We start from the raw sequence: 20,747 nt of genomic DNA, 5'->3' as shown, positions 1-20,747 counted from the left end.
TATAGCCCCTATATGTCACCACACAAAATGCACCTCACAAACGTGGCTTCCAGTGCAAAACCAACATCAGATTAATATATTCAAGCCCTCCATATCTGTCTAGCATTCTGTTCGCTGTTTGGCTTCAAAGCAAAAAATTTAGCAAAGAATCACACTACAGGCTGTCATGGATAAAATTCTTCATACGCCATATAAATATATCTGATGACTAAACCTAAACAAGGAACCAGTACAACTATAAAGCATAGCAGAGATGACATTAGGCATCGTACTCCCCTTGTGCAAACTTGTTCTCTGGATAGAAGACAGCAATTACTTGATTTTCACCAAATTTCCGGCCATTCATTGCAGCTTGGGCTTTTCGGGAACCTTCGACGTCTGAGTACTCCAGAAACACCTGATAACGTCAAAGAATTATGGTTCGCAACTGGGTAATGCATATGTGCAACAAGCAGAAACATCCAGCAATGCATGTTGTTAACCAAACAATAGAATTTCTTACAATTAGCATACGTAACTTGCACAAAAAATGATAAACACGGTAGACAAGTTCAAACACTGACCTTTCCGACACCTGGTAATGGTTCACCATTTGGATTCGGGCGGGGGATGACAACATTAACCAACACACCTGCATATTATGTGTGAAAATTTCGAATCCCCACAAAACTTTATTCAAAGTATTAGCCAAGAGAAAATAGTATGAAAAAATTATAGATAACGGGTTATGGAGTCTCCTGTCTATATTAAACTTGATTCTTTATAGCAGAAAGTGGAACTAGAAAGGGCTGAAAAACAGTTGATACAAACACAAAAAACAAGGAAAATTAATAAAATATACAAGGGACTTGGCGTGTTAAAAAGAAGTGCCAAATACGAAAACAATGCACAAAATAGTATAAGAATAATTTTACCGTGTTTTCCACCCTCTTGTTTCATGTCTTCAACAATATCCTCGTACTCCTCGTCATCTCTAAGATCATCTTCACTAAGAGCTTGAGTCAAGCACACAACCTTTGTTGGCACACCTTGTGGCTGCAAAATAAGCCTCTGAAAAAGAAAAGGATTCAGCAAATTAGCCTATAATCTACAGACTATTAACTGCAACATATTGGACAGAATAAGATTTAGTAAAAAAGAAAAAAGTAATACTTAATCTCACCTGCAGAGCAATCTGCTGCTGTGCATGCTGGAGGATATTCTCTTGCTCAGGTCTAGGCTGGGTGGCACCCTGGTTTGCTCGCCTAACTGTGAGAGTTTTATCACCCATTTTAATTCCATTTAGAGCAGCACAAGCAATGTCTGTAACTGACAGATCTTGATAAACACAGAAGGCATAGCCTTTTGAGTTTCCAGTTTCTCTATCTTTTACTAGATCAAAACCTCGAAGGGGCCCAAAAGACTCTAACAACTCCCTGATTTGTACTTCTGTGAAGTAATATGGAAGCCCTCCCACAAAAATGCGGTCTGGACCCTCAAGCCCACCAGCAGAACCCGGAGACAGACCCACAGCAGCTAGATTAAGATTAGGACTGGGCTGGCTCGGACCAAGAGTAGCAGCAAGCGAAGGGTTATAGTCACTGGGTCTCCTCACTTTCACAGGCGCTCCCTGGAAATTTAAATAGGTTGATTCAACTTCTTGTATCTAAATGATGATGTCAGTATGAAGATCCAGAAGAAAATAAAAATACCTCAAAGATAATCCCATCTAAAGCCATTGCATTACTGGCTTCCTCAACTGATCTCATCTCTACAAAAGCAAACTTCTTTTCATGGTTTATGTAGACATTAACAACAGCATCCCCTGAACGTGACAGAAAAGATTAAGCAACTAGAGACATAAGGCAGGTCATTCAGTCATGCAATAGATCAAAAAAATTCTCAATTTACCTGGACCAGCAGTGTTTCCACCAATAGCAGCCATAACCTGGCTGAAGAAGGTCGCAACTGACTGTAAAATAATATTTAGGTAATGTTTGGATAAATATTAATAAAAAAAAGGAAAGGAAAGCAAAGGAAAAGAAAACAAAGTATTTGAAAAGAAAGGAAAGGATATATGTATCCCTTCTTTGGATAATTAAAATTAATAAAGGAAAAGAATTCTAGCAACCATTGTTTGGATAAAGAGTGAAAAAGAAAAGAAATGATTCATTATAATAATTTTTTTCAATTATAACCTTTCGTTGCCGGTGATTTTAGAGCACTCTTGGACCATGATATGTTGGCTATCTTGTATGACCTCACAATTGCTGCTATATCAATGATTTTTAACCAAGTGAAACAGAAAGATGTTTTACAAACATGCATTGATAGATTTTTTTGCCATTGCCAAAATTTCAACACACTATCACTTTGACGATGTATTCATATAAAAGCTATTAAATATAAAAAAATGCAATCACATAAAAGCATTATATCTCATAAACCGAAAAAATGTCTATTCATATTCAATCATTCATCATAATCAAATCACCAAAAAATTATAAAAATTTATATCGAAAGAGACATGTGAAACTTGAAAAAGAGATGGCTTTGAAAAAATTATAAGATGATTGTGATGTGGTTAGGTGTTTTTTTACTAGGTTTTTAGTATTAATAAAAGGATGGATATAATAGTCTTTTTATAAAAATAAAATTTTTTTAACTTTCCTTTCCTTAGCTTTTTCTCCAAATTGGGGTATTAAAAAAGTGAGGATTACAAGGAAAACCAAAGGTTATTAAGTTTCCACCTCTTTTCTTTTCTTTAAATTATAAGTTATTCAAACAAAGGAAGGGTTTTTCTGTATCCATTACTTTCCTCTATTTTCCTTTCCTTCCTTCTCCCTAAAAACATAGTGTTAGGGTCAGCTCCAGCACTAAATGCAAACATTACAATGAGTATACTAACACTAGCGTAGTGTAAAACCTGTTCGTTTGCTGTAGGAGAAAGCCCTCCAACATAGACGCGACGTGCATGCCTGGTAGCCTGAAATCAAAAGATATATAATATAAATGTCTGTAATGAAAGAAAATTATTTTCTACAGAAACAGTCTAAACCACTATATGTATGCATAATTCCCCAAACCTGCTGAGTCATTGCCTGAACTGGCATAAGTGGGAGAGCACCAAACTGCTGGAAAAAACCAAATTTACAAAAAGTTACAGAACATATGGCAAGCCCACAACTATCAAATACACAGGAGAAATACATACCTGACCAGTTGCTAGAGGAAACATATTTGGAAAGACTCCAGGTAGGGCTGGATTATTCCCAGGAATCTGGACTGTAAAGGAAATTCAGATTTCATATAAGTATATAATTATTAATAAGGGTCTTATACCTATAGCGGTTGATTCAACAAAAGGACTTTTATGCCTCATTTTCCATAGCATATCTGAACCTCTTAAAGATAAAAAGAAAAAGAACACACCATACGCAAGTTCTTGAGGAAATATTTGCAAGACTACCCAAAAAGGCTATAGTTTCCAGTGGAAAGACGAACAATGCCATTAAACTGGTGCATTGATTCCTCCTGGTACACAAAAGCTACAGAAGTCGGCTCACACCATTACCTTCTTACAACAAAGACAAAAACATAGAAACAAAACAAACAAACACACAAGACAAAACCAAAAACTCTCTCAGTTCCAGAATTATTTCACCAAGTAAAGAATTTAAAACTAATATTACAGCCCTTTTGGAAGACCACAGCTCAAAAGGCTAAATGTACAAAATGGAAAAAAAATTCAGCTTACCAAAAGCCAACCAGTATTTTTGGTAGGAACTTTCCACACTAGATTAACCAAAAAGACAAGTAGCAGTTAACAAAATATAACAATCTTAAATCTTGTGAAGGCATATATACCTGCGGTGGCAGCAGCAGCAGCAGCAGCAGCAGCACTAGAACCAGCAGCTAACATTGCTGAACCAGGAGGTGCCATGTCAAAGCCACTAATCCTTTTGCTGCAAATAAATATTCGGTATACAAGGGACAAGCAATATAATTAACATAAACTGAGGAAAAACTTTAAAATGGCCATACTTTACTTCCAAGACTTTGAACAATAAATTTACACGGAAACAAGTATGCTAAAAATTACCAAATACTGTTTCAATTTCTAAAACAAGGAAACTATGGCCTTTACAAATCATAAAGTTTTTTGATAACCTACCTCTTTGATGGTGAGCGGGACCTTGACTTTGATCTATGTTCAGATCCACCCCTTGAATGAGACCTGCGGCTATGCCTGTCCTCCCTGTCTCTATCATAACCCCTCCGCCTGTAAAATTATAACTCCTTTAACAATAAGGAATAAGAACAAAAAGCATCATGCGAAAAGAGGAACAAAAACTCAAGGCATCTTAAATTGATATATTATGCTACCTGTCAAAGTCTCGACTTCGGTGATAATCATTATCATCCCCATCTCTTCCCCGATCCCTCCTCTCAATCCGTTCTCTACTTCGATCCCTATGACGATCTCTGTGATGACGGTCACGATCCTTTTCTCGGTCCCTATCCTTACTTCTCTCTCTATCCTTGTCCCTTTCCCTGTCCCTGTGGCGATCACGATCCTTCTCCCTTTCCTTGTCGCGGCTTTTCTCCTTTTCCCTACTTCTAGAAGACCCTCTCTCGCTCTCACGAGATCCATGCTGCAAATAATTTAGTCATATTAACAATAACGACATGAAATCCACAATTATATTGCTAAAAGAACTTGATTTGTGAAAAATATACCTAATCTAAAACAAAACTAACCCTAAGACATTTGCTTTTCATGAATAAGTACCTACACAACTACAAGGACATTAAAAGAAAAAAAAACCCTAGAAATTTAACAAAAGTAAAATTCCTCAAGAAATTTCTTCATAAAAATAGACTAAAACAATCAATACCAATATCTTGAAACGTGAGAGAAAAAACAACCCTAACGTCACAAGATCTAGTCGTAGGAAACAAACGTACCTGAGATTTGGAATCGCGGCGATCATCAAGGTCACCGTTACTACCTTCGCGAGGCTGAGGAGAGGGAACGCCACCGTAACTGTTTTCTAGGTCCTCTCCGTTGCTTTGGTACTGAGCTTCGTAATCGGTCATTTTTCGTTTTGGCGATTTTGCTCGACTGTTTTTATGCCGTCTTTTGTTTCCTTGGGGACGGAATTTGGGTTTCGCATGCGACTACGGATAAAAACGATTTGAGAAATTACAATACTGCATAGTACTTTGAGACACTCATATAAGGTGTCAAATAGATGGTTAATTAAAAAACTAGCGCATGTATTAATGGATTAGGTTCGTTTAATATTGTTATTTAATATGTCGCATTGATACGAACCATAAAAATTAAGAGTCATAATTCATAAATTTTATGGGTTATATTGTGCTTAACAAAATATTATTTTTTTACCGTATTTGATTTAACATAATTCAATAATTTTTAAAATTTTTATAGTTATTTTAGGAATATTTTTTGTTTTTTAAATATTTTTAAAAATTAATATTTGAAATTAATATTTAAGATATATAATTTATATGATTCCATAGAATATTTATATTTATTGGTAACGATTAAAAGAATTCATCAAAATAATATATAAAAATTAACAAATATCAATATCACATCTCTATATTTTAAAAAAAAATGAATATCATGTTATTATTTTATTTTTATCATATGATGATTCATTTATATTATATGTTTTGTTTTATTTTTAGTTTTTTTTATAATTAATTTTTAAGTAATATACATTTTATATTTTTTTAGAAAATAGCAAATTAAAATGAAAAAAAATTATAATTTTATCAATTAATAATTTGAATATTTTATAAGTAAATTATATGATATAACTTAATTTTTATAAGCTACCAATATAAAGTATCAAAAGAATAAAATAACTTCTATTATATAATAACATAAAATTCAATTAAAAATTAATAAACTAAATTTATTTATAATATTTATTAATCGATACAACACGGCATATCATGACAAACCATGTGTTATACACCGATGCAACACGGCATATCATGGCAAACCATGTGTTATACACCGTCTAAATTTGACACTTCTGGTAGATTATAACGTAGCCTGTTCGATAGTTTTCTTTTAAGGTTTTTTTTAAAATTTAATTATTATCTTCAATTTATAACCACTCTCAATGTTAAAAATTATTTAATTCATGAAACTTTTACTAACGTGATTAAAATATTATACTACATATTTTAATAAAATATATTTTAATAAATAACATATAATAACATTTGATTTTAATTTATAGTTTACTTGTGAAATGAAGTCCTAGGTTTTATCATTAAAAAAAAAAAAAAAAACCCATGCTTTATTAAATCTTATACACAATTATTCTTTACTGTAAAAGGAACTAACTCATCTAAATCCAATAATTTGTACTTACTATTCTCTCAATCTTGGTTATATTTTTTTAATCGATTATTATTTATGTCCAAAGGGAAGAAAATTACTATTATGTGAATTCCACCAAAAAAACAAAATCATTCCAATGTAATTGAGTGGCTATGCTGAAGAAGTTGATCACGCTGCATCCAATCACTAGAAAGGCAATAAGCTATACATGTTATCAACAAATTTTCTAGTACAAAGGCCAACACAAGATTTGTACATCTTCTGGCTGGCCAACAAGCTCCTCTTTCCCCCATACAAAATTAGCTTGGTTTTCCATCACCGCTTTTTAATACCCACCAATTACTTTTGTACTCGCAAAAATCGCTCATAACCTGCAAAATGAGAAAGCTTTTAGAATAGGCAATTAGGACCCTTTAAATTGAATGAGGATATGATGCATATAGATCAGACAAAATAAAGTAAGACACAAAGATGAAAAAAAATACGACGATAACATGATTTAAAATTTTATTAATAATTATATATAGGTTTGGCAAAACCAAAAAAATGTATTTCATGTTTTTGTGTCGACACAAATTGTAATACACAATTTTCGAGTAAAACAAGATACAAATACACAAATTTCAGTATTTTACATGAGATGAATATATGAATCACCAAGTCTAGATGCATCCAATGGCCTTCGATAATATCCGATTACACCCATCAATGCAGATGCTAGATAATTTCAAAGCCCTAGTTTTATCAAAGCATGCCTCATTGTTTAATATAAGCAATTATTAACCAGGTTCGGTTTTAAGTTGTAAATTTCCGAAGAGCATTTCACCTACAATTTTTTTTTACTACAATCATACAATTATCCAATCACATTTAAGAATTATGTAGAGGTCCATCACTTATAAGTGTGGTATCCATATAAAATTTTGATGGATCCCACATAATTCTAAATTGTGATCAATTAATTGTAGGTGAAATGCTCCCAAATTTCCGAGTAACATACAGCATGAAATGATAAACTAGCAGGATTTCGCCAGCACTGTCCTTGTTAGGTAAAGCCCCTCAAAACAAGGGACATCTTGAGATCTTAATTCACATAACATTCTGTTCTTGTATGACTATCTCTATGGTGTTCCTCCGCATACTTCTCTAAGTTGCAATTATCATATTCTTCTCAATGTTTATTTCTACTGGGAAGACAGCATGCCAATGTAATAGAGCAAGCATTCTACGATTCCACCTGTACTTTCTTACATCTTTATGCATGCCTAATGTGAGTAATGCCACAAACTTACAATCTCTTTATGGTGAATCATGTCACAACCTAAAGGCAGTCTAGTGAAGAAGGGATATGAATAACCAAGATTCTCTCCGGGAAACAAACCAAAACTGGTCTCAGAAAACAATATATTAACTAGTTACACAGGATACCTTGTTATACTCATTATTAGTGATTTCCCTTTTAAGACTAAGAAGGGCAGCAGCTGTGATGTCAGCTTTCTTAAGCTTTCCTTTGACGCGAAGAAGATTAATCACAACTTCCCTGCATGGAAAAGACAACTCTGATGAAAAGGGGAAATTTGTAAAAAGAACATAGTGACCATAAAAATATGGTCCCAATTAAATTTTTAATTGAACAGATTTATGCAACCTCAATGGATCATACTCCGGATGATCTGGGGATGACTTCAGAACGAAAAGACCACCATGAAGTTCTACTGCAACTTGACTTACAACTTCCTGGAGCTCATGTTCAGGTGCATCAGCACCATATGCTGCCTTAACGACCATTCTAGCATCTGCCTTGGGAAGAGTAGACTGGGAAAGAGCCAAATCCCGTAGACCTTTGCGAATCAGTTGCAAGCTGACAACAAACAGGCAGTGTAACAAAATGGAAAAGAAGCTTTCATCAGTAGAAACTAAACGAGGCTTACATATTCACATAGGATGGGTTGAATCAAACAAACATCAAGGGTGAAATGTCCATGGTTAAAGCCTCAAACAATCTACCTACAAACTTTGTGAGTCTGAAACACCTTTTTCAGGGCCTTCGGTATAGCTTCTCGAGTTTCATCTGACATTGTCCTCCCAGCGTGTGCTCCAGTTGCAACCTTTCGAGCACTTTTATCAGGGTTAAGTGCTTTTTCAGGCTTAATAACCGTGCCAGGCTTTGTTCTACTAGGGCCACCTTTTGCACCACGACAAATATGATTAATTACATTATCTTCTCCAGCTCTCCAGATCTGTTCTTGTTTCTTAACAATATCTGGGTAGAGTTTTTTGAATGCTTCATCAGCGTTCTCTTTTAACTTCCAATCTTTGAAGGAAGGCCTTTCATTGGCTAAAATTTTCAGGAAGCCTTTCACTTCTTCTCTACGACTTGGGGAAAGGGCATTTACTTGTGCTAAGCTTATTATTGGGTTCTTGCTAAATAAGAGAAGCACATAGTCTCTTGCTAAAGATTTAGATGGATCTTCTGGAAATAATAACGAACTCTTGGGAACCCAAAGTCCTTGCACTAATAAAGCATGCTTCTGAAGGACTTCAAAAATGTCTTCAATTGAGGCATCGGGAGCAAAGTGCTTAAGAGCACTGAATCGGTGAAAAGGAGGTCCCTATTGAGAGAAGAAAAGGAATTGGAACAATGAAATGGGATATTACATGATAATACGGCTTTAGTAATCCATACCAAAGCTGGCTAAACAAAGTAAAGTTTAATCGTCTAAGTCTTAATATTTCTTCTTGGAAACTAAATTAAAAAAAAAAAAGGAAAAGAAGAAAAAGCAGGATTCTATAATTTTCTCAACTTGAAGCAAATACTATATAATAAGATCATGATCCCCAATTCTGGCAATCAAAGGCATTATAGATGCATGTAAGCTAAAAGCCTAAGTTCATTGTGAACGGATATGGCAAAAGTTTATGTTAGGTCTAGTTTGCAGTGCAACATAAAACTGCATCTTCTTATGTAATATATATCTGAAAGCATCCAAACCAGGCAGACACAAACACAAACAGAAAAAGACAGTGCAATCTCTAGTTGAACAGACCTCAGACAGTAATTTCTTCAAGCGTTCTTCCAGTGGAATTGAAAGCAAAAACCTGAAAAAAATACAATGGTCCTTAAATTATTAAACATAAAGAATAGGCAGATGATGCATTTTCCATCTCATAATAATGCCATGAATATATCAAACACCGGAAAACAAGTAAACATACATATAAAACAAAAGGCAAAAATCATTCTATCTTCTTTCTTATATACCTATGGCTATTGAAGCTAGAAACAGGAACTAGAAGGGTAATCATACCTTCTAGATGGACCTTGGGTTTTATTGTTGTTACTTGCTCCAGGACACAAAGAGTCAACATAATCATACCTGGGATAATGAGAAACAATTCAAATTAACAGTAATCAGCTTATTGATGCTATAATAGTAATTTCAAACTTCAGTCAGAAATCTTAGCTTAAGGGGCCAAAAAACAAACAGTTAATAAGCAAGTGAAAAACATACGGGCTCATGGTAAACTGAATTGGACAGCTCTCCTCTGTCATCATTCTCTGCAGATACTGAGCAGAGAAATCACTCTTGGAGCTATGATACTTGAGTGGAACCCAACACTGGAAAAGAAATAGAAAAGGAACAAAAAATAAAAGGACAGCTAATTAATTAAAAGTTTATAGAATGTAGAACAACGTCCACTATTAACACAAGTGACTACAAAGTTGGTGGAAAATCTAGCATGCAGTAACAATATCCTATAATTACCAGCCAATTGCTCATGTTTCAATGAGAATTTAACATGTAATTAAAAAATACTGTTATGCCATATAAGTGAACGAAAGTAGAGAGTAATACCTCTTTATCATCTGCTTTTTGCTCAGTTGAGGACTGTATTCTCTTGTTCTACATCAAGGATAAAACTTTGAAACTCATGCATTATAAAATTAATAAGCAAAAACCAATTACAGGGGGAAAAACTGAAAAAGAAGATTTTCCAAAAGAAATTACTACCAAGGGATCCAAAAGCAAGGTATGTTTCAGACATATTCTGAACATTAATTTATACATGTTATAAAACATATATCGATAATTGGTAATAACCTGCTTGGTTGATGGACCAACTGCTTTCCCATCATTAGGTTCTTCTACTTTAACTGTAACTTCAGCATCAGTTGCGACTGTGCTCTTTCTTTTTGAGACACTGGGCTTAAGATGTTCCAAAGATGGTCGGAGCTGAACAACTGCATGAATAGGATTCAAGTGCAACTGCAATGTAAAAGTGATCTTAGAACACCAATATATGTCAAGGATCAAAAAACTCCTACCAGTTAATTCTCATATCAGAACTAACTACTAAGCAATGAGTATACAAGTTAAAATCAAAGAACAGTAGCAGAAGATCAAACTAAATCTGTTTTGATATCACAAAGGAGAGCTTAAATGTCAAATATTATTTGACTAGTTTCAAACGAGCTAATTCAAGAGACACTATATATGCATACCTTATCACCCGTTAAAACTCCAACAGCAAAGCCAGTTGCACGAGGTGGCAGCCATGAAGAAGATAAAGTCTGAAAATGAGCCATGATGCATAATATCAGATTATGATGCAAAATTGCACAAAAGAAGGCGAAAAAAACACATTAAGACAAGGTTACAAATGAATCAAAGCCACTTTAATCTTGTTTAATTAGGCCAACAACCAATGTAGTAATGCAACTTATGAATAGTAGCAGCAGCAGTAGCAGTTGTATGTAGAATTTTGATTGATACAAAGCTCTCTAAACAAATTTCCAGAAAACTATAAATCTATAGATAATTGAAATTTGATCCAAATGTGAAATCAGAGCCAAACCTGCTTTGTTATCTTCAATTTGCTAGCACATTCACTGTCATAATTGTTGGAATCAACATCGACAGACATCTCAATTTCCACTTCCCCGCTCGAAGGTTTCGCCCTTACCTAAAAAATAAATTCATAATAAAATTAGTTCAAAAAAAAAAAGAAGAAAAAACAAATTAAAACGAAAAAATAAATAACGAACCTCCTCGCATCGTTCATCTAATTCGTATGGTCGCCAGCAAGGTCTTAGAGGATATTGCAAAACATATAGCTGCAATTTTATTCCAAAGAAAACATTAAGTAAAGCTATAAATTAAACAAAAATCAATATATATATATATATGCAATTACCTGCGTGTTGGCATCGATTGAAGGAGTGAAGTAAACGTCGATTTCGCGAACAACCATATCTTCTTCTCCTTGTTCTTCTTCTTTGTTTTCTTCGTTCATAATCTCATCTTCTTTAGCTTCTTCTTCAATCTCCATCTTCACCGCGCCATTTGAAAGCGATTGTTCGGCTTTCGGTTCTGCAACCACCGGCGGCTTTAAATCCTCTACTTCATTTTCTTTCTTCTTCGAAATTGATTCTGGTGGTGGTGGTGGTGGTGGTTCGGGTTTCGCAGTGACCTGAGGCTCTTGTTTGGATGACGATTTGGCTTTTGGCTTGGAGTTTGGTTTGAGCTTGGGTGCGAATTTGGTGGTTCGCGTATTGACCTGGCTTGGACCCTCGAGCTCGGCTAGATCGTCCAGTTCCATTTTCAAAGTTTTATCGGAGTTGCTCAGATCACCGGTGAGGGTTTTGTGGCTTTGCCGCCGTGAGTTTTAACCGCCTCTGGGAGTAAAGGGTGAAGTATAAACATGTAAAGCGGCTCTGGGCTTGAATGTGGACCACCCATAAATAGTCAGGGCCAATGTGCTGTCGTTTTGGAGAAATTCTAAATTTCTAATGTTCCTTTCGTTTTTAATTAAATATATATATTTTAAACTACTATAACATTTGGAATTAAATCAAAATAAGATATGAATATTTGGCATTAATATATCATGGTATGAATAACGAAAAATATAAAGCAAAAAAATAAAGGTAAAATTATAAATAAAGTTATTAATGTTGAGCGAGTTTTTTTTTTTTTTTTGGCATTAGAAAGATCAAAGAAAGTGTGCAAATCCACTTATTTTTTAATTTTTTATTTTTGTTTCTTAACAAAAGAAATAAATAGTAAAAAAAAAAAAGTCCTCACAATATTTTCTTCATTTCTTTTTCTTTTTTACTAAACGCAATGCAAATACATTTCAACTCTTTTATGTTAATTTACTATTAGTAAATTTGGGTTGGATGGTAGTCAAACTATTTTGGTCTACTTTAGCGTGTAATTGTGATTAAAAATCACAAAAAAAAAAAAAAAAAAAACTGCCAATGATAATTAATTTATTGTAATAGAAAATATTTTTATTTATAAAATTTATGTGATTTTATATTATAATTTGAGACGACTAAAAGATTACACTATTAATTTGAATTTTATTAAAATTTCATAAACCTAAATTAAAACTGAACTAAATGAATAAAATCGATTAAAATATTGTATTATAAATATTAATGAGATAATTTTTATTAATATCCATACTTTTTGTATTGTTTATAATGTATATTGTATATAATGTACACAAAAAAAATAGATTATGTCTTCTATTCCTTGATTTAGTGGCTAAAAAATTTTTAAAAAGATTTTAAAAATTTTAATTTCGATCCTATATTCCTTCTTTTTCTCTTATGAGTTATGTTATATATATATATATATATATATGTATGTGTGTGTATATAGTTAATAACATAAAAAAAATTGTTAAAAAAGTGCTTAAAGAGTAAGCTATTATATGAAAATCTACAAAATTATAACCCTCCACACTTTCATTAAAATACAAAACCACGTAGATATAGCATCCATATCACGATCTTTAGGTTAGTTTTCTTGTTTGAATGTCTTCAAAAGGACAATTCAATATTTAGGACTTAAAATTGCATCAAAAGATCTCAAGTTCTTTTAAGAATGAGATTTATGTAATAACAACTAGTTTGGATAATTCAAAAGAATATATGTTTTATAGTGAAAAAAAATTCGAAATCTCTTAAATTTAAATTGTTACATTCATTTAAATTTTATATTAATAAGATGAAAGGTTGTATGTACCATTTTTATATAACTGCTTCTTAAAAATTAAAGGCTCAAATTAAGAATTTAAATTATATAATTATTTTTAAAAAATAATATTAAATAAATTTAAAATTTTAAATCTTAATGTTTTAATTTTTTTTAATTTTTATACTGCGATATCTTTTGTAAAAACAAAAAAAGCGATATTAATTAATAATTAGCATTCATAATTGCCTTGGGCCCTGTCCAAACATATTATCTGGGCCAGAGACAGCCACAACCTGTTCGGTCTTGGTCTCTTTTGGCGAATCATCGGCGTCCAAGTAATGGAGAAATATTTGTTGGGTTGGGCCCAATATGGCCCAAATTTGCATTTGAAAGAAAGGTCCACTTTTGTCAGTAATATAGGATCTGGCAGCCCAATTCACAAGTTTGATCCAAAAGGACCAATTATATTATATTTATTAATATTCTCGGGCCAAGAAAAAAAAATGTTTACGAAAAATTGCACCAAAAATAAATTAAAAGCAGGTTGCGTTGAAGAACATCATTCCTTTTAGTCAATCTATAAAGGCTTGAATCGATGTGGTTTTGTCACGATATTTTCGTCTCGGAATTTCTATGAGAACCTCACTGCAACAATCTTAATTGCCACTTTTTTTTTTTTTTCACATGATATATTAAAAGTAAATGTGACAATTCGGGTATTAATATAATGTACAATATAAAAAATTTATATATTTATATAATATTTTATACAAAATTTATGTGTTATAATTTATATTGATGTGAATATATAAAATATAATTTTTATTTTTATTAAATTTATTTATAATTTTTAATAAAATTTTAAATTATATTATTTTTATATTTTTATTTATATAAATTTTTATTGTATAATTGTATTGTATTTAAAATTATCATTTTCCTTTTATTGTTATTTGCATGGGAGAGATGGGGCTTGTAAATGAAAGAAGACAAAATTTTATACAAAGAATATTAACTTTTTTTTTCCTTTTTTATTAATGTCATTGTCCACTCAAGGTTCTTTATTTTCCAGTTCTTTTATATATATATATATATATATGATCAGTCGCAGCAAATCCATATTAATTTGACTTTGAAGCATAAGAAAAAAAAAAAAGAGGAAATCATATAGAAATATTCAAATCTGAATTTTTTTATTTTTTATTTTGGAAGCATCAATAAAATTCCTGATCATAATTATAACACTTTGGACTCCTTTTCCCTCCATTTCTCCACTAGTTATCTGAAAGCACTTTGCTCTAGGATGGTAAAACAGGTGAGTCCCTGATGATTTTAATCTCCTGTCAAACAAGCTTTTGAGTATAGATTTGAAGGGAAAGACAGGATTTCAATGATTAATTATCTTGTTGAGAAAGCATTGGATAGTTTACTTTCCAAGAATGAAAGAATCCAAGGCGCCCCCATTGCAATCCTTTTAAAAATAGATTATGACTGTTCTTCTGTTCTTTCTTGATTGATCCAATCATGGAAGGTTTCCCTTGTAGGATGTATATTCCAACCTGGAACTCTTTCCCTAGTAGAAGAAAGGCTTTTGAGTATGAAAACAATATCAGAAAAATGTAAATGCCACAACTCGGGAGGGGATGTTTCTTGTATGGCAAAACCTATTGTTTCCACCGTTGATTTCGAGTATGATAAATGATTTAATCCAACACATTTATGGACTGTCATAAGATCAACTACCCTTCTCTATAAACATAAATTCAGTATTTTTTTTGTCATAGCTGCAGCATCATTAGAATGGGACATCATTGTAACCAATGACATATCCTGTCCCTATCAATTCACAAGGGTGGGGCAATTTTTGGGGAAATATATGGACATGTTTGAAAATTGGAACTTGTTAAAGGAATAAGATATTCACTTCCGCTAGCTGCTCGTTTCTACTGATCTCTTTTCTCAGAGAAGACTGAAAATTGTATGATTGAGAAGTCAATGGCCTGTAGTTTTCCATTAGTTAGCGTGACCTTGTAAACCATATCATGAAAACAACAGCGCAAGTGAAACAGGAAGATAAACAGAAGAATAGCCAAGTTTGTTAATGGTCTATTTTTTCGGTTGTATCAGTAGATTTGACAATCTACTATATAATGACATGATACCAAAAAAAATATAAATAAAATACATAAAAATAATATAATTTAAAATTTTAATAAAAATTATAAATAAATTTAATAAAATAAAAAATATATTTTTTATATTTTTTTATATTGATACACATCATAATACTTAATTTTTATATAAAATATAATATAAATATATAAATTATCAATATTTTACATGAACGCTTAAATTATTAGATCTATATGTTAACAGTAACTTGCAGAGAAAACGCAGTCTATTTGGTAAGCTGGTGATATTTTAGCACCCTGATTAGTCATGACTAATGAGACAGAAAGCCTGGTTGCTCTTATCATTGTAGATTTCCCATAATCAAGCTTTTGGGTATCTTTTTTTTCATGGATCAATGGTGAAATAGTTGCTTCTGATGAGATACCAAAAGCAGTTGGTGCTTTTTACCTCAGGCACATTGCCGTCAGGCTCCTTCAGGAAAATGGGGCCCGGCTGGATTATGGCCAGTAGGAAAACAAGAAGGCAGATATATATTGGGTTAAAAGGAAAATTCTTTTCCTTTATAATCCGACATATTTGCGCTGATATGACACTTCATTTCCTGTTGAAGCTTGGATACTGGTAAAGCAGCGTTCAAAGTCCAGAATCCAGAAAGGCTAGAGGGATTAAGTTTATCAGCGATGGAAATAGTACCATTGGCTAACCTGATTAAGCTGAGATTTTGATGGCAAAGGTGGCCTTGCCGTATCAGAAGTGGAAAAAAAATAACATTGTGGAGGGCCCATATCACGCCTAGCTAGAATAATGCAGAGGTTGAACTAGAAAAAAAGGGAAAAAAAAGAAAAAGAAAAATAAAAAGCACCCATAGTCAATGCAAGTTATGATGGACCTAGCAGAAAAAAGAAAAAAAAAATGCCGGCATTTTGGTTGTATATCCCTTCTAAGCTCTTACTTAGAAACTCAAAACCCTATTGGCATTATCATCAAACTAAAACAAAAATAAAATATAAAGATCATACTACCCAAAATCTCCTTTTATTCAAGTGCTAGTTAATGAACAATAAAAGATAGTTCAAAAATGTCAATGACATCTTGATTTAATAGTTCAAAAATGTCAATGACATCTTGATTTAATGTTAAAGAAAAAGGTTCAAAATAAGATATATAATTATTTAATTAATTTTATATTTTTATTTATTTATTTTATATTTATATTAAAAATAATATTTTATTAATTTTAAATCAAATTAAATATCATTTTATATAATATCAAATCGAATAGAATTTAACTATAAAAAAATTAAAAAAATCGAATTAAATTTAAGTATTATACATATAATCAAATCAAATTTGAGGTGAAAGAAACTCAATCCATTTCGACCCGTTGTTGTCCGATGGTCCCTGGTTTGATTGTAAGTTTGGCGGGTTTGTTCATCTTTCAAAAGTTGAGGTATATTGCCTGCAGCTAACAGAGAGGATTTCTGCTGTTCTCCAAGGATTGTCTTTTCTCATTTTTTGAGAAATTGAAGGACATCTCCTTGCCATATACCACAAAAGTAGTTGAGGAATCTTTCTTTATTTCAAGTCTCCTTGTAACCTGTGATAACAATAGACATAGATTGTGCCCAATCGTCTATGGTTTTTTCATAGTCTTTAAGAAGGACTTTGGTTAAGTTTAAATAAGTACCGCATTGAGAAATTGTTCGTTTGTTTAACGAATCAATAACAGAGGTTTCGATCTTATTTTGACTTGTTTGGCCAGAGTCAGAAGTTTGTAAAATCTCATCCTTGTTTAGGTGAGAATATTTTTTTTTTAAATGAGGAAGATGTTAATCCATTATATCATGATCTAATAAATCTGAAAAACGTCTCAGATCATCAATATCTGGGTTAGATATTGCTTCTGCTTTTATCTTCTCACGCGTCTCTGTTTGAGGGATAGAAATTTCACTTTGTTCTGGATCTGGTTGATCAACAGAACTATCTTCTTCATTGGATGTGATTTCATCGGATGAAGGTGGTTCATCCTTGACTACTGGGTTAATAGCAAGAATTTTAAAATTATCTTCTACTATATCATCATTTGCTTCTTCACTACTGGCATTAGTTTTGTCATAGTTAAGCATATAATGATATTTATATTTAATAAAAAGATATTTATGTTCTTCATAAAGAGTCTCAATAGCCTGAAGATAATCAATCTGTTGTTACAGATCTTCAGTTTTTTCCATTTTATCTTTAAAATTTTCAATAATATATTTATAAGAGTAGAAATCAAGTTGTTCTTGTTTCTTTTTTGCTAAGGAATATGAGGGTTTGTCATCGTTCATCATGATATTACCATAGTAAAGTGGTCCAAAGTCTGTTGATGTATCTAGAAAAACATGTTTTTGATCCATCTTTTCTACAAGCATATCTACTTTATCTTCAACATTATCAATTTTTACAAAAAGTTTATGAAAAAAAAAAAGTTAAATCAATTAAATCATTTATAGTTCTACTTATGCTAATATTATTAGATCATTTATAGTTCTACTTATGCTAATATTATTAGATCATTTATAGTTCTACTTATGCTAATATTATTAGATTTATACTTAAGATCTATATGCAAGTCATGATTATAAGACTTATCTTGACAAATACAAGAATTTTCTACATAAGTTTCTATGTTTCTGGTGTTTAAAATCGGTGTGCTGTTCTGAAAGGCTAGCAACAAAGGTAACTCAAGCCATAAAAGCCAGCCACAAGTCAGATATACATGTATGAGCTTTGAAACAAAGAGTTTATGCAGAAGATGCAACTAAGAGTAAAAAAAATCTTACAAAATAAATAATAAATAGATTTTTATTACAGAATCAGTAATACAAGCTTTAGCAAACTTTTTTACAAGCCTAGAACTCTGATACCATTTATAAAGAGGGGTACGAAAATGATCTATGTATAAAAGATTACAAAAGCTATATATATATATCTGTATACAAATGGAGGATAAAAAAAAATGAAGAGAAAGGGTATAGAGAGAGAAGTATGAAAGAGAAGTAGGTTGATCTCTAAAGTTTGCCTCATCGAGCTTAGTTACAATGAGGCTTTAAATAAAAAAATTATAACTTATGAATAGTAATTTTATATAGTTACCCGTTACAGTGTACAATAGAATTTTTATCTATAGTATCGCTACAGTGACTCGCTACAGTGTCTTTCGTAGTAGGTCTCTATCTTTTTTTGCTACAGTGACTGCTACAATGACGTGTTATCTTTTGTTACAGTGTAGCGACTCGCTACAGTGTCTTTCGTAGTAGGTCTCTATCTTTTTTTGCTACAGTGACTGCTACAATGACGTGTTATCTTTTGTTACAGTGTTTTCTGTTTGCTAGTCATTGGCGTCGAATGGAGTTTTATCCTTTTGTGTCGGCTGTTGGTTTTGGCTTATCCTAGATTAGAATATGCACAGTTTATCCTTTCATAGCATTGTTTAAGTTATGAAATTCTTCATCCAATGCGTTAAGGGATTGGAGAGATTGTGGTGATCCTGAATATGATTTGTTTCACATCTACCATCTTTTTTTATACTGGTATAGTAGATCAGTTGGATGATCAAGATCTTTCATTTTAGATAATTTATCCAAAAGCTTATTACTTTTGGGGCATTTTTTATATCAAAATCTTCATGTGGTTGCAAAATTTTTTTAACAAAAATACGTCTGTCATCTGTCCAGTAAGCTATTTTTGGATAGTCTGGTTTGGTGACTAAATGGAAAAAAAATTTTGCTTTGTCCATAAGGTCAGTTCTTATTTAGAAATTATAAGAATTTGAGTTGGTATATTTAAAGATGATTTTGTTTAAATCATCTGAGAATTCGATATGATAGGTAGGTGGATCAAGCATATCTAAGGGTTATAGAAAATGTCCATCGAATACGGTATCAAATTCTCATATTTGATAGGGTTGGTAAAATCTTTCTTTTTGAAAGGTACCCAAAAAACTGTATATAGTGAAGTGAACGTAGAAAATATGTTTTGACCATTTTATACATTCAATAAAGCGATGCTTTATAAAAGCTAGAAAATCTTTTAAAAGGTGAAAAGAATAATTTTATACAGTTATTTGTCCAACTAAATTAAATTCAATGCTTTTTACATCAAAACTTTCGTGGTTAAGTCGAAACTTAAGTTTAGGTATATACTCACCAAAAGATGTATTATACATATAAGTAGAAGTATAATAATGTGAAAACTTTTCTATCAACAGTGTTTCTGTTGATTGTAAAATAGAAGTATTAATTTGTTGGAATAATTCTTTGGTTAAGAATACCGTAGCTTTTTGGAAGAGCAGAATTCTTTTAAGCTTGTTTAGCTTAGAAGAAATATAATTTTCTTTCTCAAAATATTCACATAAATTCAAGAAATTGTTTATCTCTTGAAGACTATACTGATTTTTTTCCAAATCAAAGAAATCAATATCTTGCTGTTTGAGCAAATTTGTTGATAGAAGGCTTTAGAAAGCTATTTCTTTAAAATTCTAAAATTTTTTAGCCTGTTTGACTAAGAACTCAGCTAAGTTGGTCAACCCTTTTTTAAAGCTGGATTTATTTTTTGAGAGATGGGATTTTCAAACTTTGTTTAACAAACTGTAGACTTGTGGTTCAAGTTCAGGATTGTAAAAATATTTAATCTCTGGGTTAGAGAATTTTATTCCTTTAAGCAGTTATTCTGTTGAAGAAACTATTTGAGAATAACTCATAGGTGTCCATTCGTTTGGATCTTGAGCAAACTGTGAGTATTCTGGTTGAATCCTCATGAAAGGAGGTCAATAAAGAGGTTGTTGATAGAGATATAATCCTTGGTTAGGATTAGTGTAGAAGTTAAATCCTAAGTTAAGATTTGTGGAAATCAGAGGTCGTGGAGAAAGAGTAGAAAAGGAAGAAGAAGGAGATTTTTTACATGTTTTCTTCTTGATGGTTCTCCATCCACCTATATCATGGATTGGGTGTTTTTTTTGATCCATGTGGTCTATTCAAAAAGTTTGCAAGGAGGTTTTTATCTCCGTTGATAAACTCTACCTGAAAATGATAAGAACAAAGAAAATTATACCACATAATTCATCTAAGATTATCAAAAAACTTTCTATTTTAGAGAAAGTTTTGACTGCTTGATTATCTGTTCAAATAACAAAGATCTTTGGGGCTAAATAGATGTGAAATATCTGTATACCATTTTTTATGGCTAATAATTCTTTTTCAAAAATAATATAATTTATT

The 20,747-nt window shown here is 32.0% G+C and overlaps 2 protein-coding genes across 9 annotated transcripts; both read right to left on the bottom strand.

Annotated features, from left to right (window-relative positions):
* Positions 1-47: 47 nt before the first annotated feature.
* LOC111317166 (splicing factor U2af large subunit B-like) lies at positions 48-5,192 on the bottom strand. 7 transcript variants are annotated; one of them, XM_022919557.2, is made up of 13 exons: positions 4,948-5,192; positions 4,366-4,634; positions 4,154-4,261; positions 3,847-3,944; positions 3,194-3,264; positions 3,066-3,113; positions 2,906-2,965; positions 1,891-1,951; positions 1,692-1,804; positions 1,163-1,609; positions 915-1,050; positions 564-669; positions 48-397 (listed from the first exon to the last, which is right to left on the bottom strand). In XM_022919557.2, the coding sequence occupies exons 1-13, from the start codon at positions 5,077-5,079 to the stop codon at positions 343-345; spliced, it is 1,704 nt and encodes a 567-aa protein (XP_022775292.2). In that variant the 5' UTR covers positions 5,080-5,192; the 3' UTR covers positions 48-342. The 7 variants fall into 7 exon arrangements, 6 of the variants coding, with proteins under 6 accessions (XP_022775292.2, XP_022775289.2, XP_089609427.1 ...); XM_022919554.2 differs by having other exon boundaries at positions 564-631; XM_089753301.1 differs by having other exon boundaries at positions 3,066-3,110.
* A 1,281-nt stretch (positions 5,193-6,473) lies between these two features.
* LOC111317165 (SIN-like family protein) lies at positions 6,474-12,076 on the bottom strand. 2 transcript variants are annotated; one of them, XM_022919553.2, is made up of 13 exons: positions 11,561-12,076; positions 11,412-11,480; positions 11,222-11,329; positions 10,869-10,937; positions 10,468-10,632; positions 10,222-10,269; positions 9,877-9,983; positions 9,673-9,741; positions 9,412-9,463; positions 8,372-8,976; positions 8,013-8,225; positions 7,793-7,904; positions 6,474-6,735 (listed from the first exon to the last, which is right to left on the bottom strand). In XM_022919553.2, exons 1-13 carry the CDS (start codon positions 11,963-11,965, stop codon positions 6,664-6,666), a joined length of 2,094 nt encoding a protein of 697 aa, XP_022775288.2. In that variant the 5' UTR covers positions 11,966-12,076; the 3' UTR covers positions 6,474-6,663. The 2 variants fall into 2 exon arrangements, with proteins under 2 accessions (XP_022775288.2, XP_089609526.1); XM_089753400.1 differs by having other exon boundaries at positions 8,028-8,225.
* Between the last annotated feature and the right edge of the window lie 8,671 nt (positions 12,077-20,747).

The sequence above is a fragment of the Durio zibethinus genome, chromosome 24 (genome assembly GCF_047325235.1).
Source record: "Durio zibethinus cultivar Kanyao isolate XHJ-2024 chromosome 24, ASM4732523v1, whole genome shotgun sequence".
NCBI lineage: Eukaryota > Viridiplantae > Streptophyta > Magnoliopsida > Malvales > Malvaceae > Durio > Durio zibethinus.
The sequence above is the reverse complement of the archived record's forward strand: the minus strand, read 5'-3'. Positions and strand labels throughout refer to the sequence as shown.

Excerpts from the sequence above, each read along its gene's own strand:
- LOC111317166 (XM_022919554.2), bottom strand. The coding sequence starts at position 5,079 with ATGACCGATTACGAAGCTCAGTACCAAAGCAACGGAGAGGACCTAGAA. Across the intron at positions 3,114-3,193 it reads TTCCTCTAGCAACTGGTCAG|CAGTTTGGTGCTCTCCCACT; the intron begins GTATGTATTTCT and ends GGTTTTTTCCAG. Across the intron at positions 398-563 it reads CATTACCAGGTGTCGGAAAG|GTGTTTCTGGAGTACTCAGA; the intron begins GTCAGTGTTTGA and ends TGACGTTATCAG.
- LOC111317165 (XM_022919553.2), bottom strand. The coding sequence starts at position 11,965 with ATGGAACTGGACGATCTAGCCGAGCTCGAGGGTCCAAGCCAGGTCAAT. Across the intron at positions 11,481-11,560 it reads CAATCGATGCCAACACGCAG|CTATATGTTTTGCAATATCC; the intron begins GTAATTGCATAT and ends ATAAAATTGCAG. Across the intron at positions 8,226-8,371 it reads CAGACTCACAAAGTTTGTAG|CTTGCAACTGATTCGCAAAG; the intron begins GTAGATTGTTTG and ends GTTTGTTGTCAG.